The sequence below is a fragment of the Amphiprion ocellaris genome, chromosome 18 (genome assembly GCF_022539595.1).
Source record: "Amphiprion ocellaris isolate individual 3 ecotype Okinawa chromosome 18, ASM2253959v1, whole genome shotgun sequence".
NCBI classification, from domain to species: Eukaryota; Metazoa; Chordata; class Actinopteri; family Pomacentridae; genus Amphiprion; species Amphiprion ocellaris.
Window position 1 is genome coordinate 5,796,593 of NC_072783.1, and position 23,751 is coordinate 5,820,343.

Below are 23,751 nucleotides of genomic sequence, written 5' to 3' on the forward strand. Positions count from 1 at the left end.
TCAAAGTGCAGCTTTAAACTTGTCTGTCTGCAGCTGATCCAGTCTTACCTGGTCGTCGTGGTCACCTGTGCAGGAGGAAGCCATGTTGGAGTCCAGGTGAGTCCGGTCCAGATCCGCTTCAAACCCGGACACCGGCCCACATCCGGACACAGCGACCCGCTCCGACCCGCTGACCGACCTCAGAGCTCCGGAGGCGGCCACAGACAGCAGCTCTGACCCGGGGAGAGAACCAGGAGGAGGAGCGGAGCACCGAGCAGCTGCAGCCCGCCGAGGGAGACTGAAACCCGGGGAGGGAGGCGGACAGCAGGCGGCGGTAAAACCCGCAAATAGATCCGCAATAAAAACCGCAAGAAGATCCGCAGAACAGATCCAGGATCCGCTGTCACCTTTAGTCACCTGACTTCATGTAAAAGTACTAATAGTGGAGTGTAGAAGTACTCTGTTCCTAGTAGAAGTACTGCAATTACATTTTTACTCGAGAATAAAACTATTGGTGTCAAAATATAGTTCGAAAAATACTCAGATTTTAAGGTACAGTAGTGTAGAAGGACTCCATTCAAAGTATTGGTGTCAAGATATACTTATATACTTAAAGTATTCAAAGAAGCATTCAGATTTTAAGTAAAAGTACCAGTACTGCAGTGTAGAAGTACTCTGTTACTAGTAAAAGTTGTGCATTTAAATATTTGTTCAAGAATAACAGTATTGTTGTCAAAATATACTGAAAGTACAGAGAAAAGTACCCAGATTCTACGTCAAAGTACTAAAACTGCAGTGTAAAAGTACTCTCTGACAAGTGAAAGTCCCGCAATTACATTTTTACTGGAGTATAAAACTATTAGTGTCAAATATACTCAAAGAATTAATCAGATTTTAATGTACAGTAGTGTAGAAGTAATCTATTTCAAGGAAAAGTTGTGTCTTTAAATGTTTGCCTAAAGGTTTAATCTATCTTAATCTATGAAAGTATTTGTATCAAAATATACTAAAAGTACAGAAGAAAGTACTCAGATTTTAAGTAAAAGTACTGGTGCTGCAGTGTAGAAGTACTAGTTATAAGTAAAAATCATGCAGTGACATTTTTACTTAAGTGTAAAAGTATTCACATCAAAATATACCTAAAGTATGGAAAAAAACACATCATGCATTTAAAATGTCCTGAAGAAAAAGTACTAAAGTGCATATTTATGTAATTTTTTTATTTATTTAACTGCAGTAGTACAGTATACATCTAAATACAAGTATAAATTCACTTCACTTCCTGTCGTGCTTGTATATATATATATATATATATATATATATATATATATATATATATATATATATATATATATATATATAAATAAAAAACCTTTTTGTGACTCATCTTTTACTGTATAAACAGACCCGACTGCTAAAAGTTTTGTATCTTATATGTGGTGTTTTTTTGTTTATTTTTTCTTAATGAATATTTAATCTGATTACTGCATCTGCAATAGTTACTGTTCCTCTTCTTCTCCAAGATTAAAGCTTCAACTTTAAATAAAACGGTTTAAAATAGACTTAAATGACTTATTTGTAGCCTTAAAGTGAGCAGATCCTGGGTTTCCTCCTTGAATCATGAGTCTCTCAGTTCAACCTGTCCTCAGTATCAGAGTTCCTGTTAATGATTCACAGTTTTTATTCAGGAAGTTCAACCTTTAAGTAATAAAACTGAAGCTTCACTTCCTGTAATATTTACATCTGAACACATGGGGGCAGCAGAGACCCAGAAAAATGGACTGTTATCGCTAAATAATATGTATAACCCCTCAGAAAGGTGAAATGTTGGTTATTTTATGGAACAGAAAAGTCATTTATCCACACCGGAAGAGAATAAGCTGTTGTGGTGCATTGTGGGGAATGTGTTGTTATTCATGGTGTAATTTTTACCTCAATAATTAACATTTTGGGGTGTGAATTCCTAAGGCCAGTAACCTCCTAAATCAATCAAATAAATTAATTAACTATCAGAGGATTACTGGACCAGCTCTCCATCTAACGGGTCCGGTTCCCGTAGCCCATATGGTACAACCCAGATGAGATCTGAGGAACGTTTAAGCTGGTAAGCGAGAAAATTCGCCTAGCTTCTAACTGCCTCCATCCAGACGCCTATCCTGCTTCCTCTGATAACTAACTCAACTGAGTAGCCACTTTCGAATGGTCAAATTAATTACCAGTCACGTCTGTTAACGGCAGCTTTTCTCTCATCGGATTCTGCACTTGGTAAGTTGCTAGGTTTAAATTTAGAGGTTAAGGAATGGATAACCCCAAGGATAAGTTTAAAAAAAGGCCACCCTCGGCCCCAACGACTAGGTAATCTGACAGAACCAGTTTTAGATGTAATGCACACAATAACCTGACTTTTTACAAACTGAGAAGATATATGTGATTAATTCATTATCATGATAAAAATAAATAGACTTTCCAATCTGTTAACTTTAATTGCAGGATAAATGTTTTATTATAATTTCAGCAAGGGCGTAGCATAAGCTCCTAAATCACAACACTCAATTAAACATTAATTTCTATAACAATCCTCTAATATGACCCCTAACTGGAACTATGCTTTTATCTAAGAAGAGCAATAATCACCCAAATTATGTAATTTGGAGGGGGAGAGCAGACGGTGTGATCAGAACCGGCTGCTCACCTGAAGACCGACGCCCCGCTGGGCTCTGCTCCAGGGAGGAGGTGGAGAGGGTTCGGTCCAGATTTACATCTGCTTGTATCCATTTTTGTTCTTTGGGCCAGTAAAAACTTTGTTAATCCATTCTGGTGTTAATCCTTTGGAAATAGTAGAGTTCAGTTATATTCCTTCAGTCAGCGTTATTTTTAGATCACAGTCTTTTGTAATCCTCAAACAGTGCAGAAAGAGCACTCCTTCAGTCCATAATTCCAATAGAACAGATATTCCTTTGCAGATCATGTTGAATCCCCCGTCCGAGTTACGTGGTAAAATCCCCTTTGCTCAGAGCATTTCTACCCTGGATTGCATCCACTGACCACCTCGCAACGACTCCCAACTCGTGTCTCGATCCAGTGCAATTTATACAACAACTGAACCTTTTGCATATGCAAGAACTGCACCCTTAATTAACATACATGATGACAGCATCCATCCCCCTCCTTACTCGTGCACTGCTCCCATCCACTGACCTCATGGCCTCTGCGTGCTCTGGAGGAACCAAAACCATCTACTCTGGACTGTTCCACCAGCCCCCCCCCCAACTCATCCTAAGACCCCTCCATGTTTGAGGAACTGAAACTAACTGTTTGGACTGTTTGGACCCTTCCACTCAGTCTCACTTCTCTATTAATGTATCTGTTCCACCTGCAGCTCAGAGCAGGCCTCCGGTCAGGAAACAGATGTCAGACTCACAAAAATCCCTGACATTTATTTTGAGCTTAATAACCTTTACTGTGAACACTTGACCTCAGTTCACCTCAGCTCTTGACTTCTCACTTCATTACTAAGTTAAAAACCTTAGTTTAACAGTAATCAAAACTCTTTCTAAAACATCTCAGTTTCATAGTAATCAAACTCTTAAAAGCATTTCCATTCAATAAAGCATTAGTTCCTCATATTTGTCATATCAAAAACATCAGTTTCCCTGGTAACCAAAACATCACTTTTCACAGTGAGTTGCTGTTCTGACTTAGTTACTTCTTAAACAAAGATTATAAAAATAGGTATTTGAGTTAGCTTTAACACACTTATTAGGTTATAGCATGAATCAGTTATAAATCACAGGTTATAACATCACAATGTTCCCTTATTTAGCTGTTATTCTGCCAGAGTCTCCCCCTTGTGGCTGATTCTGGGATCTCATACCTCCATGTTTCTCAACAGGGGATTAAATTCCAACAAAAATGGCAGAAAATACAGCTTTACTCATCTATAACACATATTACAACCCTACAGTGTTATTTATGGTGTGGTTTTATTCAAGTAATTTACATATTAAGGACTAAAACCCAAGAAAAATTAAATTAAATATGACTACCTGACTATAATGCATATTAAGACCATATGTTGTTATTTATGGTGTGATTTTACCTCAATAATTTACATTTTGGGGATTAAATTCCAACAAAAAATACATAAAATAAGACTTTACTTGACTGCAATATATGTTAAGACTGAGGCCCTACAGTGTTGTTAATTAGAGAATCATAGAATTAATGTAATATTATATCCAATGCCCCACAGTATTATATATGGTATGATTTTACCTGAATACTTTGCATTTTGGGGATTAAGTACCAACATAAATGAAAGAAAATACGACTTTACTTGTCTATAATACATATGAATACCGTACAATGTTATTTATGGTGTGATTTTATTTGAGTAATTTAAATTTTAGGGACTAAAACCCAATAAAAACAATTTTAAAAACTAGACTTTGCTTTGCTATAATGCATATTCAGACCCTACAGTGTTATTTATGGTGTGAATTTACTTGAAAAATTTACATTTTGGGGAATAAACCCAACAAAAATTACACAAAATATGACTCTACTTGGCTATAATGCATACTAAGACCCTACAGAGTTATTAATTATGGAGAAAAACCTAAATATTATAGTATAGCTGAGACTCTACAGCATTATTAATTACAGAACATAACCTAAATATTAGACATATTAAAGCTAAGACCTGACAGAATTATTAATTATGGAGATTAACCTGAAGAAACACAGGTGCATCTTTGCTCCATTTACTCAATGTAAATGTAAAAATAAACAACTACAAGATTATAATTAGAACATGCAACACTATGAAATAAATTTAAAGTATTCCTAAAGTATTTATGAAGTACAGTAGAACTTATGCAGCTGTTAAAGGATGATTTTGTCAAAAACCCTCAGAACTTTAACATCATCTCCATAAGGTTTGCTTTACTGAAAACTTAAACTGTAGTCGACATTTTTAACTATTTTACCAGGAAGGTTTAGCAGAAAGAAACACACCCACGGTAGAAGAGTTGTTGGTTTATTGTGTTTATTGGATGCTGGAGTCGATGAGTTGTTGGTTTATTGAGTTTATTGGAGTCGATGAGTTGTTGGTTTATTGAGTTTATTGGAGTCGATGAGTTGTTGGTTTATTGAGTTTATTGGAGTCGATGAGTTGTTGGTTTATTGAGTTTATTGGATGTCGGCATAGAGTTTGTCGATCTGAGACTGGAACAGAGTTTTAAGTTCGGCTCTCTTGGCCTTCAGCGTCGGCGTCAGCAGTCCGTTCTCGATGGTGAACTGCTCTGGATGGAGGTAAATGTCCTTCACCTGCAACAAGAAAACAGTCCTGATAAAAGAGAGTGTATTTGCATCTATTTGCACCTTTGTTTAGCCAAATGCAGAAAAAAAAAATGGGCGAAAATGAGGATTTGGGGTCAAAACGGACAAGTAGTAATGCACATTTTGACCACTAGAGGGTGAACAGAGGCAAATTTAACAAAATGAAAACCTGAATTAAAATGTTATTTTAGTGTTTTAATGAAGTTATTCCAAACCATTAATGAGATTCAGGTCAAGCAGAGCAGATTATTTCAGAAACAAATAGAGAAAAATGTGTATGTTTGGCTGATTTGACAAATTTCTTTAACAGTTTTTTTTTAATCCCATTAAAATTCATTGTTGGTTCATTTTCACTGTGATATAAAGTTCTGAACAGAACAACCACGTGCTGAATTAGAAAGCTTTGATTAAGTAAAGATTTTTTTAAAAAATTTAAATAATTTTCCTCTCAGTCGAAAATTGTCCAAATTAACTCAAATGTCGTCTCAAATTACTTTAAACTAGTTAAAAATGAATAAAAACGTTTTCAAAATGACCATTTTTGAGTCATTGGGGACAATTTGAGTGATTTTGGGCAAGTTTTAGTCCAGTTATAAGTGTCTTTTCATGAATTCTAGAAAGACGTTTCACCATGCTGAATGTATCTCCAATAACTTGCTCCTCTGTTCACTGTTTCTGAGCCATGCTACATTTATTTTATTCATGCAGTAGGTTGGATTTTCCTCTCGGGATCATTTTCACTAAATCTGGAGCCAATTTAGATTTTTTTTTCATCATTCTGGACAAATTGAGTCCCTTTGAATATGAACATTGATGTTTTGAAACCTCTGTTTTATTGATCCAGTGTCTTATTCGCCATTTAAGATCATTTTAGACTAATTTTGAGCCATTTTGAATTTTTGTTTGACTTTGGACAGATTTTAAACCATTTTCGTCATTGTGGACAAATTGAGTCACTTTAAATGTGAGTATTTCCCCTTTTACAACCTCTACAAACTGGTTTTCACTCTGCTCTGTAGAAAGATGTTTCTCCATGCTGAATGTATCTCCAACAACTTCATCCTCTGTTCACTGTTTCTGAGCCATGCTGCATTTATTTATTGCTCAGTTATGTTTTATTTTCCATTTTGTGTCCTTACTTGTCTCCTCTCTACTGAAGAACACATAATTTATACAGTTTATTTATAGAATTTAATTTAAAAAAATGGCATATTTTTGGTGATCTTTTAAGATTAGATGTAATTTTAATGAAAAATCACAGTTTTAAGCTTAAAGTCGGTTCATTTTCCCAACAGAACCACATAATGATCATCTGTTAACGGACCTTGGAAAGTAGAAAACCCAACCATCCCTTCAGTTTTTACCGTTTCTGGCTGATAAATGGTGTAATTTTGGTCATTTTTTAAAAGACACCTTGCATTTGAAACCCACCAGCAGGTTTTGTGGTTCATACAATTTAATAATTAAAAACTCCAAGATAACCTGAAAATAACCAACTTCCTGTTGGAGTCTTTACCTGCTCAAAGGACTTGAGTCCAGCTTCTTTTCCCAGTTTGGTCATGTCTGAAATAATGGCCTTCTTCACTTCCTGCAAACAAACAAAAATCAGTACATCATCGTTAGAAACACTCAAATAAAGAAGCTTTCAGTGAACATCTCAGTCTAACTGCTGCATTTTTAATAAATGGGATTTGCAGATGTGAGCTTAAGGAGTTCCACAGTAACTGGAAGGTTTTTGTGTCATGATCAGGTTTCCTTCATGTTTCTTTGCTGGAGTTTCGACAGAAAATAATCCGCCTTAAGTTTGTTTGTTTTGCAGAATCGGAGACAGAACATTACTGTTTTCTTGCAGAGTTCTTCGATGGATCCGTGGCAGCCGAGATCTTTGGCGAAACCCGGCAGGACTTCAGGGTCGGGAACCACGATGGCCACCAGGCAGGACTGAGGAGGAAGTAATCTGATTACCAGAGGCAGAGTTTAATGTATTTACTGTAATAAAAACAGGATGTAAAGATGCCGTTTGTACCTGCAGACTGTCTCCGTGAACAAACACCTGGGCCACCGGTCCACTTCGTCCGTAGACGTTCTCGATCTTCTCCGGAGCGATGTACTCACCCTGAGCCAGCTTAAAGATGTTCTTCTTACGGTCGACGATCTTCAGAACTCCACTCTGACAGAAAAAAGCAAATTTAACTGGAAAATATCAGTAAATTTATAGAATTAACAGTTAAAAGTAAAAACCAAAGGGAATATGTGCTGTGAAATTAGCATTAGCATGTTCACACGTTAAAACGAAATGCTGCATTAAATGGTAAAATAATTGCTGGAAATTGACCATTTTTAGAACAACTACTACCTCTATGGAAACAGAACTACCATAAAGAAGTAGAGAGAACTTTAAAATGTCTTTTATGCTGAATTCGAAACACTACTGTCCATCATCTGCAGAGAGATGTTTCACCATGCTGAATGTGTCTCCAACATCTTGCTTCTGTAATTACCGTTTTAGAGCCATGCTGCATTTATTTTAGTGATTTATTTTACTCTCGACAGCACTTTGGACAAATTCTAAGTCATTTTGGACAACTGAGGGGAACAATTTGTTGTGAAATTAGAGTTATTAATCTTGTGTCCACACATTAAATTGAGATATGGCATTAAATAGTAATAAAAATGCTGCAAACTGACCATTTTTAGAATGACTTTTAATAATTCAGCCAGAATAATCAACATGTTTTCTAGTATGCATCTAATGATGACTTGGGATGATTTTCAGGAGAATATTGCCTTGAAACATGCTGAAAAATCAATGTCTTTTTAATGATTTCATCAGTTTTGTACACAATACGTTTCAACAAGTGCTTCATCATGTTTTGCAAATATTTCTTTTCATTAAATTTCATTTACTTACATCAAAAATGAATGAGCAATCAAATCCATGTACATCTATGTGACTTAGCCAAAAATTTGATCAGCCTGATGCAAAATTAACAAAAGCATGATATGTACGGATAAATTAATAAAAACATGTGAGTATTAATCTCAAAGCCACGTGAGGAAGTTGATGCTGCTCCAACATGAAGCTAATGCTAAATCTGTTAGCATTAATGTCATCAAAATATACTTAAAGTACCAAAAGTTAGGTTCAACTTTTAGGATCCACTTTCTATTTCTAATGGACGGTGCTTTGATGCAACGTCTGCTCTTAAATGCTTTATTTGAATTTTTAAAAAACGACTGGGATTTTATTGTCATGCATGAATTTGTTTTCATTATCGGTTTAATTTGGTTTTTGTTCCTCAGTTCATAAATTCCTTTTATTCTCATCAAGCGAAGTAAAAACAACTTTCAGAGCAACTAATGAACCTCAAAGGAAGTGGAAACAGATTCTTCTTCCAGCTCTGAAACTCTCCAATTCCACCTTAAAACCTCCTTCCTCAAACATTAAATTTCCAGGCCTTAAAGGGCTTCATCCCTGTGCAGGAGAATCTGTGGTTATTCAGTCTCATTTCAACTTATTTTCGTGTCGTGGGGAAGAAAAACAAGAAGTGGTTTCTTACCGGAAGCCATTTTCCGATGTCTCCGGTGTGAAGCCAGCCGTCTTCATCCAGAGCCTCGGCAGTTTTCTCAGGATCTTTCAGGTATCCTTTAAATACATTTTTGCCTTTAATACAGACCTGGACAAAAAAAAAGAAGACATGAAACAGTAATACAGCTTGACATGAGTAGACCGTTACATATATTTTACTTCAAAGCTCTCATAGCTCCAACACTAGTGGTGTAGGAAGTACATTTACTCAAGTACTATGGTTCTATTTTGGGGGTTTGCTGCTACTTTATTCTAAAAATATTGTACATTTTACTCCGCTACAGTCATTTCATAGCTTTAATTTCTTCGTAGGTTCAGATTAAAAACACAAAAATATGATCAACAAGTAAATCATGATGTATTTTCGTTGGAAAGACACAAAGAGACGCTTTGTTTTTATATTAAGGTGAAGATTTATAGTGAAATTTACAAAATAAATATTAAAATCTGCTTCATTTTTAGCAGCTGCAACATTAAAGTGATAAAACACAATAATGCACCAATAATTAGATTTACTAGTCTAAGATACACTATTCTAAAATGGATCATTCTGGGACTTTAGGTCGGTACTTTATTGATCCGGAGGGAAATTCAAGAAACCAACAGCATTTTAAACATACAGAATAAACAGAAATATGAGATAAAAGCGCACAGGTGAGTTAGAGATATAAATAATATAAAGACATAATAATATACAGAATGTAAATAAGAAAGCTAGAAACTGTGTAGACGGTGTGCAAGTAGGCAGAAAAATATGAATCTAATAAGAACCGTGCAATCAGTGATTACCAGATAACTGGAGATGTTCATTTATATACGTAATAAATATACTTTGAAGCTAATACTTTAGTACTTTTAACAGTATTTCTAAAGTATTGGTACTTTTACTTTAACAAAAGATCAAACTAGTTCCTCTGCCACTCTGGGAAACTAAACACCTTTAATACTTTATTTTTTTTAACATGTTTATGGTTCAGTTTCCTTTAAAAACAGGTGTAACACAATAAGATGATAAAAACAATGATATGTACTTAAGTTTTTGTCTTTAAAACACAACATCATGGACTAATATCTTAGTGTTTCATTGACAAAAAGAGTCTTGCAGGTCCCGCTAACCTAGCATTAGCTGTTTCTGAGTTTACTAAAGTGTCACAGAAATTCATCCACGGATGGTTTTCAAACAGGAACAGCGAATTCACTTTACTGTCAAAAAGGTGAACTAATGCAGGATAAAAGTTGTAATCCAAAGTTATTTTAATTTTTTTTGCACTTAGTGAAGAGTTTTTATAACAACGAGGTCCTAAAAAATCCAGATTTCTTAGTGGATTCATGCATTTTTATTCATTTTTGGACATAAAGTCAGACTGAATTTAAGTCGTGCTTCATTTTTGTGTATTCTGGTTCGATGGACTGAAATAAAGTTCAGTTTTTGATGCAGAGTTTAAACAAACAAAACTCCACTCTCTGAATTCTCATGAACTCACCTCTCCTTCACCGTTTGAAGCAAAGTAGTTCATCTCTTCAACATCCACCAACTTCACAAAGTTACAAGGCAGAGGAGCCCCGACATGACCTGTGAGAAAACACCGTAAAAAGTTAGTTTCACCTCCTTTTAAAGTGTGCTTTTAAAGGAGAACGTTCCAAACTTCGCCTGAATCATCGGCATAGCTTCTCAGTGAGGTAATCGGTTCTGGTTGTGTTTCTGAGCTACATACCTGATGTGGCGTCCCCCGGCAACGAGAAGGTGCATCCGGCTGCACACTCCGTCTGACCGTAACCCTCAAAGATCTACGAGAACCAGAGAAACCAGAGAAACCGGGTCACCGTGACAACAGGAAACAGTCCTACACCGTTCATCTCAAGCAACACCAGCATTAAAACGGCATCAGGCTCCTTTTATTGGACCTCAGAGAACAGAACAGCACATCAGAATACCGATACGCAACTTAAACCCCAGAAAACCCTGAAGTTAGTGACGTTTGTTTGGTTTTAAGGGATAATTCTGGGAAGAAGAGCACGGATAACTCCTAAACATCGAGTAAACATTACATTTTGGCACATTTCTGCACTTAAACCCCTAATTATTTGTACACATGGCAAAACTTTAATTAAAAGTGAGTTTTTATTTGACCAAGAGGTTTCTTTTGGCTTGAAGACACAAACAAGCGACAAATACACCTTTAGCCATCTTGGTAGTCAAAACTATCATCAGTTTTTTACTAAAATCACCACGTTCTGGGTCTTTCTTCAGGTTTCCACTGGGGTTTAGTTCCTCTCTGTGATGATCTTCGGCTCTCTGAGGTTGAATCTTGATCACTCTGATCCTTCAGTTCTTCCACAGATTCTGGATTCCAACATCTTCAGATTTTTTTCTGTTCATTGTTTCTTCACCACTTTGGCTTCATGTTTCAGATCTTTATCTAGTTGGAAGTTTTTCTGCAGATTGTCTCATGTTTTCTTTCAATATCTTCACGTCGACGCTGTTTTACTTTGACGACACTGAAAAACTCCTTAAATCATCTCATTCTCACCATGTTTGACGTGTTGATGGAGTTCTTGGGGTTGAGTTCTTATACTTCGACCACAGAACTGATAAACAGCACCATCCTCCTTTGTCTAGTAGAAGTTCAGTCCTCCTTGGTCTTCTTGGAGATCAGCCTTGTCCGGTCCAGTCTGGCTGAGATGTTTCTACCAGAACTGTTGACATTCATCAGGATCATCTTGGTGCTGATCCTTGGATTCTTCTTGGGTCAATTTTATCTTCCTACCAGCTCTTTGAGGTTCTTAACAGTGTGGAACTCCTACAGCCCAATACCTGGAGTCCACCAGGACCATAGCACCTCCTCCTCTATGCTTCTAATTATCATTTTTATCCTGAATGCTGACTTTTTAAAACTCTTTTTATTGTAAACACCAGTAATTTTTGCAACTTATTTCTTCAACCAGCACAATTTGCACATTGATTTCTTTATTTTCTTAAATGTAACATGTGAGCTGTTGGACACCTTGAATTTTCCCAAGAAGATGAAGAAAGTATGTATCGAAGTATCCATCCATCCATCCATCCATCCATCCACCATCTATACCTTCATCTATCCATCTCACCATCCATCCATCCATCCATCCATCCATCCATCCATCCATCCCCACTGAAACCTTAAACACTTGGATTTGGCTCTGTAGTCATGTCTTCTATTTGACCAGTAATTGACTAGAGAACTACTGCATCAGTTATTATCAGTTTACAGTGTATTACAACGCTCTAGAACACGCTACAAACTAGCAGGAACATTTTGAATTGTATAGAAGCTGCATTTTCTGAAAATTTGCAACAATTTCCAGCAATACAAATAATTCCAGACAGTGAAAATGTAAAAATATACACAGAAATAGTTCAAATTCAACATTATCATTTCTAATAAGGCGTCTTATTTGTCTTTTATTGCGTGTTTCCAGAAAGAAGATGCCAGTTGATCGATTAAAAATTCACTAGTAATTGAAAGTTGACATGAATTTGAACTATTTTGGGGACTCAGAAGAACCGTTGAGGTTCCACACTGTCAGGACTATGCATTCCTTACCTGGCAACCCAAAGCAGCTCTGAGGAAGTTGAGGACTGACTGAGATATCGGTGCAGCTCCCGTTACCATGATCCGAACCCGACCTCCCAGACTCTCCTGCAGTCCAAATCCAACACATTTCCCTTTAAAGAACACGTCTTTCTACAGGATAAAGAGTTCTTTAAAGCTGAAGTCGTACCTGGACTCTGTGGAACAGGAGTTTGTCCCAGATGCTGTTCTTCCTGATGATGCCGTCCTTTACTTCAGCGTACTTCCTCTCCACAGCAAAGTTCAGCAGCCATTTCTTGAAAGGCGTCGCAGCTCCGCTCTGAACCTGGAGAAAGAAAAAAGCTGAAATTGAAGCCAGAAGTTTAAAACAAAACGTCAGGAAGCAGCTGAGATCCTCACCCTGTCGTAGACCCGGTTGAGGAGTCGAGGAACGACCGGGAAAATGGTGGGCTGGAGGGTTTTCATGTCGTCTGGCAGCAGCCGGATGTCTCCCTGGAAGAACCCTACCCTCGCTCCGACTCCATACACAATCGTCTGCACAAAACAAAACAACAAATCATAAAAACCCAACAGAGGTCCTCGTAAAGACCCTGAATAAACCTGATCCCGTCTGGACTTTACCTGTACGACCCTCTCAAACATGTGAGCCAGAGGCAGGAAGGAGATACTGACGTCTTGAGAGTTTGGAAAGACAGACGACTGCAGGATGGACAGAAGCTCCGTTAGCATCCAGAACATTTCAGGTAAAAACAGACAAAGGATCCAGTTTAAATCATACAAACCTCAAAGGTTTTCAGGACACCGGCAGCATCTGAGACGACGTTCTCGTGAGTCAACATGGCTCCTTTGGGATTTCCTGAAAGAGACCCAAAAAGATTTCACCTTTTTGTGGCTCACAAATTTAATTTCTGTTCATGTTTAAAGCAGAACTTCAGACTTTGCTCACAAACGGTTGGTGGACGGATGAATAATGGTCTAGATTACAGGTAAATGTGGTGAATATAATGGAAATAATAGAACAACTTTGAATAATGGGTCAAAACAAACTAAATGTTTAGTAGAAGGTCATCTAGTTTACTGGTTTATGTTTAAAGACAATTTTTAGAGAACAGAAAAGGTTATACGCTTGGAAATTCACATATTTCTGATAATTTTATCTGTTTTTTATGCAGTAAATTGCAAGAACTGAATAATTATAACTTGTTTTTAACAAAATTTGTTTTAAATTTCAGTTTATTCATTTGAAAAAGGCCAGTGTACATTTATTACCATTGAAATAAATCTACTAAAAGGCTCATTTTCCATCTAAAGTCCTTTTTTGCTGCTATTCATGCAAATTTCATAATAGCACAAAATGCACAACCGTTAAATCAACCTACATTCTAATAAAAGCCATAAAATGCAGTTAAATAACACAGTTAAAAACACCGATTTATGAAGATAATCTTGTTAAACAACAACATTGCCGACATTTGTTTGTTCATAATAAACCATATGTTTAAATTATTTACTTTGCTTCCATGAAAACTGATTTTAATAACTTATTGGGCAAATGATAAATTAAAATAAATACAAAAGGGAATGCAAAAAGCCTCATACATTCACGTATTTAGTGCTAAATGTAGCAATTACAGAGTTAATATGATGTTTACAGACCAACTGTCTTAGTTTGGATGCTAACTTTTGCTAATAAACACAGAAAAATTTAAATTTCTGGTTTGGAAAATTCAGAAAACTCCAACACAAAGCTTCAGTGAAATGCTTCTGTTCATTGTTGTTCTTCACGTGTTAAATTAAAAGATCTTTTTTGACAGTTTGGGGACATCTAGCGTGTTACGTCTGGGCTTTTTAAGCTTTTGCATTTTATTTTGCAGAATTAAAAATAACACAGAAAGTAGTTGAGGTCAGCTGGAAGAGGTCACGACTACACAGTGAACAATGACATTAAAAAAATTATAAAATTATTCTGATTACATGCAAACTGACTCTTTTTTTAAGGGCATCCCTCAGGCTTCTGTGCTGGGCCCACTATTATTCACTATTTACAGAAATAACCTCAGACAGAATACAGGCGGTCTCAACTTACATCAGAATCTCATTCCCATGGCACGACGTAACATAATTTAGAGTCGGAATGCACATTCTGTACATAAGTACCAATGTCCCTCACCTACGCTAACACAGCAGTAAAATCAGAATCTTAGACATTAAAACACTTTTTCCCCAAAAAACAACACAAACAACAGAAAGTGAATGTAGCACAATCCAAGGTGGCGTACAACCAGAGAATGGAAACAAAGCTGTCTTACTCGTATAGCGCCACATGATGACGTATTCATCCGTTCACCAACTAGTTCCTGCGTGAAATTTGTTTTAACGTCGCAAACGCCATATGTTGAAATGATAGAACAAGATTTTCTTAATAAATTTATGGGAATGTGTCCACAAAACATCGTAAACCGAGGACCTGCTGTACTCCAAACTCAACTCTTCATTTCTACGCTGATGACACCGTCCTATACTGAACACCCACTCCTGTAGGTGACGTGGAAACAATCAGACATAAAAGAAGCTGAAAAAGAGTCAAACTAGTACAGTTTTAGATAAATTTGATTCATTGGGAATCTGCAAAACCAAAAATATTACAGATAATCTTCAAAATGCGATCTATCTATTAGTAGTTCTTTGCTCATTTCTTTCAGGATTTACAAAATTCAACCTGCAGAAGAAAGAAATCCAACCAAATGCTTCTTAATAATCACCTGTAGTCCCGCTGGTGAAGCAGATGATGCTGAGGTCTTCTGGTTTTGGAGGCTGTTACGGAATAAAATCATCTGATCAGAACGACACGCAGCTGATTAAATGTCTGAAACTAAACTCGTTGGATGACTTTATCAGAAACTTACGGTGGGTTTCTGCAGGTTGCTCTTCCCTAAAGCCTGCAGGACAAAAACAGAAGCTGCCCTCAGTCACACTGAACGTTTTAACCGTTAGTAGAACATCTGGACCAGATGTTGAGCTGACAAGCTCCAGCAGATCTCAGGTTTACCTCCATGTCCTGCAGGGACACGACGTCGATGCCACACTTGGTTCCTCGATCGACCAGCTCAGAGCTGAAAGTGTCCATGACCACGACGGTTTTCAGAACAGGAGTCTGGCCTTTCTCCCGGTTCTGCAGCAGAGTTTCTGCTTTCTTCTGGTTGTCACAAATCACCGTGGAGATCTCAGCTGGAAGAATAAAAGACCTCAGATGGATCAGCAGTGATACAGATGGTTTAAAAGTGGTTCAAGCTGATGAAAAGGAAAGTAAATATACTGGATTAACCTGCAGGCTGGTCTAAACTGTAGACCAAACTGTATAAAAACTGGATTTATGAAGCAAAACAAGCAGCAATATTTAACTATCTAAACCCAAAAACCCACCAGAAAGTCCAAAATTCAGTCACTTAAGGGAAAAACTAAAATGTGAAAATTACTAAATCAATATTCCTCTAATTTCTTTCTTCGTCTGTAAAACTGTCAGAAAATTTAACCAAATCAAAGCTTAAAATCGTGATATTTCATTCCAATCACTTTATTCTACATTACTTGTTTAAAAATTCACCAAAAACAAATCAACTGCAGTAATCAGATTCAATAAAAAAAATAAAATTCTGCACTTCTTGATGCAACCAGGAAGCCATTAGTGTCTCAGCTGTGACCAACGGTCTACTAGCAAAAATTCCGGGACTTTTGGGCTGAACTGCAGGCAGTGTTTCCACAGGAGGAGACATCTGGAGCCACATGTTTTACAGTAATGAAAACACCTCTGGGTGCTTTGCATGTTGATTTCAGGAGTTTTTCCATTTCTGTAAATAATTCAAAAGGGTAACTTAAATTTTTTGTTTGTTTTTTAATGACACTATCCAGAATGATGGGAAAAAAGGTCAAAAATGGCTCAAGATTTGTTGAAAATTATCACGTGAAGACGTTTTATAGCTAAATCCCTTCGCTATAAAAGCTACTGGATAAATTTTAAAAATGCAGCAGAAACAGTGAACAGAGGAGCAAGTTGTTGGAAGATCCATTCAGCATGGTGAAACATCTCTCTACAGATGATGAGCAGAGTAGAGAGGAAAAGTCTGAAAACATGGAGATATTTCAATCTTAAAATGACAGAAAATGTGTCCAAAATGACAGAAAACTTTCAACAATGTTTTTAAAATATTGTTAAAATTGGTTTATATTTGTCTAAAATAACATAAAATCATCCACAATGAGTCAAAAATGGTTCAAAATGACTGAAAAGTTGTCCTAAAACAATCAATAAAGGAAAATCAAACCTACTGGATGAATAAGAGAGCAGAGCTGTTGGAGATACATCCAGCACGGTGAAACATCTTTCACTGAAATACATGTAGTTTGTAGAGGTTGTAAAAATGGAACTAATAAAATATCTGTAGTGTGTGGAACCACCATGTCTCCCAGTGTTGGAAAAATGTGCTTTTAGTTTTCAGATGTACGGCGTTCTAACTTTTCTCTCTCCTCCTCCTTGGTTGTTCCGTTTCCATCGAGGTTCAGGATTTTATAATGGAGTGGAAAATGAACCAACAGGAAAAACGTCCAGAAACTAACTGATGTGGGTTCAGCAGGTTCCTGACTGTACAGAGGAGGAGCTCAGGTTGGAGATCAGGCTGATAATCAGGCTGATAAATTAGTGAGAACAGATTAAAGGTCCCAGCGGGGATCAGCCGGTTCCTGGATCAGTAATTAGCAGCAGGAGAAGCTCCAGTTACCTTGGTCAATGATGAAGACGAGGGCTTCAGTTCCCAGAGTGTCGTACAGAGGAACCACCACCATGGAGTAGGTGTAGCAGGCCAGCTCACTGATGATCCACTGGAATGGACATAGAGAGTTAGAACACCACAAACTAGACCTGGAACCCGCTTTATGGACCAGAAACTAGACCTGGAACCCGCTTTATGGACCAGAAACTAGACCTGGAACCCGCTTTATGGACCAGAAACTAGACCTGGAACCCGCTTTATGGACCAGAAACTAGACCTGGAACCCGCTTTATGGACCAGCAACTAGACCTGGAACCCGCTTTATGGACCAGAAACTAGACCTGGAACCCGCTTTATGGACCAGAAACTAGACCTGGAACCCGCTTTATGGACCAGAAACTAGACCTGGAACCCGCTTTATGGACCAGAAACTAGACCTGGAACCCGCTTTATGGACCAGAAACTAGACCTGGAACCCGCTTTATGGACCACAAACTAGACCTGGAACCCACTTTATGGACCAGAAACAAGACCTGGAACCCGCTTTATGGACCAGAAACTAGACCTGGAACCCTCTTTCCAGAACCAGATCTCACCTCGGGTCGGTTCTGAGCGAAGACGCCGATTAAAGTGTCTGAGCCTGGCTTCAGGCCTCGATGGAGGAGTCCTGATCCGAGGTGTTCCGCTCGGTCCGACACCTTTAAAGACACAGAAATGAATTAAAACCAGCAGAAGTTCAGGTTCTTCCAGAGTCTAAAGGTTCTGCTGGGTTACCTGTCGGTACTTCAACCACTGGTACGGCCGACTCGGTTTCCTGTAGCCCAGACACGGACCGTTACCTGAGAAGCAACGGTGAATTTAGAGCAAATGAAAGTCACATTTAAAAACCCTTATAAACAGAGCTGAACAAAAGTGTTGTAGAAATGAAACAGCAACAGAAGAACTAAAAGACAAATGAGAATAAAAGAAGATTAAATAATGAGAATAAAGAGGTTTGAAGATGTAAAAAATGTAACTGATCTCTAGTTTTATTTATTTAAATAATGAAAATAACTACTGGCAATTTTAGGTCATTAATTTAAGTATGTCAGCTTTATATTTATCCTCTTCAAATCAATGCTTTAAAGTGTTTGCTTAAATAAAAAAAAAAATAAATAAAAAAAAAATCAGGCTATAAAAGGCAATAAAACACAGACAAGTGTGAAATAAATTTAAAAATAAAGAAAAAGGTTTAAAAGTGTCATAAATATATTCCAGTGTAACTGATATTTTCTTTTACTTATTTAAAGTTTTAAAAGCATCCAGTGGACATTTTTGGTCATTTATTTATTAACTATATTTATATCCTTTTCAAAACTGTGTTTGTCCAAATACCTAAAAAAATTATTCAAAATTTATTCATTTAAATAATTAAATCAATGCTGTAGAATATATTAAAAAAGATAAAAAATAATAAATATAAAACACACTGACTAACAGACAAAGGTGAAATAAAACCCAAGAAAAGTCATAAACTTATTTTTTTCCACTTTGATTCATCTGTAGTTTGATGTATTTAAATGAATAAAATAAGTTCTTGTGATTTTAGGTCATCAGTTTGACTACATCACCTTTATATTTATATTTAAAGCGTTGTTTCTATGAGAATAAAGTGTCTGTTTACCCGGATATATCAAAAAGTCTAATATATTTATGAAGTTTTAGTTAAAATAAAAAGGTTAATCTGTGCTTTTGGAGGCTGGAAAACACAATAAAACACACTAAGAGACAAATGTGAATAAAAGAAGATAATAAAATGAGAATAAAAGGTTGAAAGTTGCCATATATGTAGATATTTATGTGACTTATCTGTATTTTTATTTATTTAAATTATGAAAATAACTTGGGGCAATTTTAAGTCATTTATTTAAGTCCATTAGCTTTAGATTTATCCTCTTCCTAACATCAAAAACACACAAAAAAGTTTGACTAAATATGTCAAAAAGTCAAATTAGATTAATTTAAATCCCAATTAAAAGAAAAATAAGAGTCAAATGTGTTCTGTGAAACAGAAAAGTGTGAAATAAAACACAATAGAATGAGAACAAAAAGGACTGAAGGTGTCAGAAATGTGACTTATCTGGATTTATACATTTTTAAATGATGATGTTCATCACTTTTATCTTCATCTTTATGGCATTGTGTCGAAGATAATAAAGTGTTTGTTTGTCCAAATATGTCAAAAGTCCAAATTTAATTTATTTATGAAGCCCAGTTAACAATAACTGTGAAATCTGTGCTTTAGGAGGCTGGAAAATCTGTAGCTTTATTTAATTGTTTTAAATATCTAGTGGCTATTTTAGGTCCAGTACATCACCTTCATCTATCCAAAACATTCATGAAGCCGAGTTAAATACAACTGGCCATAAAATGCAATAAAAAACAATAAACAATAAAAAAAATAGACTCATTTGAGGAAAAGAGAACAATAAAATAATGAGAGTGAATCGGCCAAAGCGAAGAGGTCGGTCCTCAGCAGCTAGTCACAGCAGTTCCTCCATAAAAAGAATAAAAACTGAAGGCTTAATCACCTCCACTTTTTATTATTTTAACATCTCAGAACATCTGGTTGGTCGACCTCCGTGCTGCTGAATGAGACACTCCAACACAAATCAGATCTGAACAACAAAACATTTAAAAATTCAACAAAACTGCTCAGTTTTTTTAGAACTTGAAAGTGTAAAAGCAGGAAAAATGGTTGGATTTTCAACTTTCCAACGGTCTTTGAACTACTCATTTGTGTTTTGCCATCAGTTAAGAAAACTAACCAAATCTAAGCTTAAAATCTGAATATTTCAAGCATGAAATCAGATTTTTGTGACAAAAGGAATTAACATCATTAACAACCATCAAAAACGTGAAGAACAACAAATGAAAACTAAATGCTGAAGCCTCATTTGTGTATTTCTCTCAGTTTTAATTCATGCCTGTGACATATGAATTGGTGCTATATAAGTTAAACCTAATTAAATCTCACAAGTTGATATGACGTTTAAATCTTTTCATTTCGTAAAGAAATATGACCCCACCAAGGGTTCGTCTATCTTTATACGCTACCGTTGTAAAGTTTGGGGTCATCCAGACAATTCCATGTTTTCCATGTAAACTCCCACTTTTATCCATGTGCTAACATAACTGCACAAGGGTTTTCTAATCATCAGTGAGCCTTTCAACACCATTAGCTAACACAATGTAGCATTAGAACACAGGAGTGATGGTTGCTGGAAATGTTCCTCTGTACCTCTATGGAGATATTCCATTAAATGTCAGCTGTTTCCAGCTACAATAGTCATTTACCACATTAACAATGTCTACACTGGATTTATGATTTGTTTAATGTTATCTTCATTGAAAAAATGCTTTTCTTTCAAAAATAAGAACATTTCTAAGTGACCCCAAACTGTTGAACGGTAGCGTAAATGTCAGTGACCAAAGCTAAAAGGAAACCAGTGTTTATTACCTGAAACCCTCTGACCCCTTTTGAAAACCTCGTAGAGGGTTTTGGCGTCTTCGTAGAAGTAAGACATCAGGTTGTTGTTGTCCTCCATCAATGCAGCTTTTCTTGCACCACCCTAAAGGAGTCAAACAGCAGCGTTGTGTGGATTCATCCAGGTCAGGAATCATTGGAGCTTCAGTAGAAAGCAACTGGACTTCTCTGGTTTGGGTTCGTCAACACAAGAAGAACCTTAAAGAGGAGTCCATTAGCTTTCTACTGGAGCTTCTAGGAAACCGGCAGCACTGGACTTCATGGATTCACAGTTTCAGTACAGTAAACATCCAGAAATATGCTCTTCTGTTAGTTCAATCTGAGCTAATTTCCATTTAACTGTAAAAACACTTACTAATCCCTTGGATTTTCTACCCAGACATCTCAGCGGTGTTCACCTTCATGCCCACGCTTTGGGAGATCGGTGGGGTCACCAATTAATTTTTTGGTCATTTTGGACAATTGTTTTTCAGACATTCAGAGAGGTTTAAGTCATTTTAGCCATTTTAGCCATTTTCCAGATTTCCGAGTCATTTTCAATACGAATAGTTCCATATTTAGGGCCCGTACAGTCTGTTTCTCTCTATATTGAGTCTAAAAATGTCAGAAACTATTTGAAACTTATCCAAAGTAACATAAAATTGTCCCATACGGCTCAAGAATTGTCAAAAGTTGACTTAGAATTGGTCCCAAATGAGTCAAGAACTGTTCAAAATTACTCAAAAACAGTCCAAACATACTTAAAGTAGCTGAAAATATCCGGAAATTTGTCAATTTAAACTAGATTTGAGTCATTAAGGTAAATTTAAGTCATTTTGGATGAGTTTTAAGCCACATTTCAGTCTCTGCTGATCATCTGTACAAAGATGTTTCACCATGCTGAATGGATCTCCAACTACTTGCTCCTCTGTTCGCTGTTTCTGAGCCATGCTGCATTTATTTTATTCATCAAGGAGCTTTGGTTTTCCCATTCATGATAACTTCTGGACAAACTTTGAGTCATTTTGGGTGATTTTTTTGAGAAATTTGAGCCACTTTCAACAATTTTTTCCGTCATTTTAAACAAGTTTCAGTCACTTTGGACCAATTTTCACTGACAGCGAATGGATTTTTCATGGATTTTCTACCTTGACATCTCAGTGGTGTTCATTTTATGTTTACCTTGATGCCCACGGTCTGGCGGCTGAGGTCGGTGGGGGTCCGGACAGGATTGGGTCTGGAGTTGAGGTAAAACAGGGTTGCGGCTGCCAGAGCCAGCAGGGAGACGATGGCCGACGTGGGCAGAGGGCTGAACAGCAGCTGGGAGATGAAGTCCATGGTGCAGAGCCTGAAACATCCGGAAGCATCAGGATTCACGTCTACGGCTCGGACATAAGGAGTCGTTACGAAACGCCGAGCTCCTCGATGAGGCTCGTCTCCGTGACGACCGGAGTTCAAAGTCAACGTGAATTGAGCAACTCTTATTACTACCAGATAGAGTCCAGAGATTACAGGGAACACATGCAGCCATTGAGGCTTTACTCGGTATTTACATACAGAACGACGTAAACAGATGCTGTGCCGGATAAAGACCGTCTGAAGGGGTACAATGGGATTGGTCTTACATTTATCAAGCTTCAAATGAAGTTTTCTTGACCTCTGAAGTAAATGTAAACTACACTGAGGTCCATTACTTTGAGAATATACTAACAAAGTCAAGTCAACATTATTGATCTAGCATTTTTTGCACCGAAGTGTTTAATTTCCAGTAGATTTGGGAAAGAAGACTGGCATTACAAACTAAATTAAGTTTAAATAGTGAAGTTAAGACCCCACGGTGTGGCTAATAATGTCAATTTACCCACATAATTCAAATATTATGAATTAAAACCCTACAAAAATGATCTAAAATACAAATTTATTTGACTGTAATGAATATTAAGAGCTTACAGTATAATTAATCATACAGAGTAACCTGACTAATCTAAAACGTAAGGATTTAATCCCTACAAAAATCATATAGAATACAGATTTACCTGACTGTGCACAATATTAGGACTCTAAAGTGTTAATTATGGTGAGTAACATGACTAATGGAGCTAAAGCTAACTAAGCTAACCAGTTTAACAAAACATTTCAGATAATTTCACATTCTTTAATTTATATTTCATTCTTCATCCTCATAAATTCACATTCCTGCCTCTGTGCTTCACTGTCAGAATGATGCATTCACTGTGGTCGTCAAAATGCTAAAAAATCTACTTGAAAACCCAACAAATCCAAGGAATCCTTGGATTTGTTGGGTTCTTATGTATATTTTTCCTTGTATTTCCAATGAGCAAGCATTGTTTTAATTTTTATTCTTTTAATACTATATTTTTTTATCCTTTTTATAACAAGATATAATTCCACATGGTTAGTTGAGATAATAAAAGACATACAAGGATAAAAAGATAAGACACTAAATAAACTGATTTTAGTAAAACTGTAAAATATTGATAAATAAAATTAATACTGATAAAATAACGTTGATTAAATAGAAACAAATCCAAAGCACCAACAAGGAAAAAGCCTATTTTCTAGCATGTTTTTTTCCCCATTAACAGCATATAAAGTCAAAAATAATAGAAGTAAAGGTTACTATAAAGTTAAAAATTTAAAAATGGAGTTCAGTGTCAACATTAGATGAAATTTAAAAATATTTTAGCGCGTACAAGTTGAATATTTTGGCTGCTGTGCAACACTCATCTAATAAAAGCTCCATTTATACAAACATTGGACTAAAATCTGCTTCAGGAATAGCAGAAAACCAGGGTAAAGGTGAGCTTTTCTTACCTGCCGCTGGTCTCTCAGGTGTGCTCAGCTGATCCTTCTCCTCTGCTCTGAAGGGCGACACATGCACAACTCATAAAAACTCTCCGACTCTGAAAACCTTTGAACCTTGGACACCATCGCTTCCACTGATTAAAGAAAGCGCCGACATCCAAACATCCCGGCTTTCAC

At 36.6% G+C, this 23,751-nt stretch overlaps 2 protein-coding genes across 2 annotated transcripts in view; both read right to left on the minus strand.

Annotated features, from left to right (window-relative positions):
- LOC111586477 (ankyrin-3-like) overlaps positions 1 to 305 on the minus strand; it is a 230,685-nt gene extending 230,380 nt beyond the window's left edge. Inside the window, exon 1 of the mRNA XM_055004246.1 lies at positions 49 to 305. Coding sequence (XP_054860221.1) covers positions 49 to 84 — 36 coding nt within the window. The 5' untranslated portion in view covers positions 85 to 305. The remainder of the gene's footprint in view (positions 1 to 48) is intronic.
- A 4,704-nt stretch (positions 306 to 5,009) lies between these two features.
- Positions 5,010 to 23,636, minus strand: acsl5 (acyl-CoA synthetase long chain family member 5). Its single transcript, XM_055004786.1, has 21 exons — positions 23,584 to 23,636; positions 21,931 to 22,096; positions 20,743 to 20,854; positions 18,018 to 18,082; positions 17,840 to 17,941; positions 17,253 to 17,352; positions 15,527 to 15,705; positions 15,384 to 15,416; positions 15,240 to 15,291; positions 13,260 to 13,333; positions 13,099 to 13,176; positions 12,877 to 13,011; positions 12,668 to 12,802; positions 12,490 to 12,585; positions 10,624 to 10,696; positions 10,393 to 10,481; positions 8,880 to 8,996; positions 7,346 to 7,489; positions 7,159 to 7,260; positions 6,836 to 6,907; positions 5,010 to 5,307 (listed from the first exon to the last, which is right to left on the minus strand). Exons 2-21 carry the CDS (start codon positions 22,084 to 22,086, stop codon positions 5,170 to 5,172), a joined length of 2,052 nt encoding a protein of 683 aa, XP_054860761.1. The 5' UTR covers positions 22,087 to 22,096; positions 23,584 to 23,636; the 3' UTR covers positions 5,010 to 5,169.
- Positions 23,637 to 23,751: the final 115 nt, after the last annotated feature.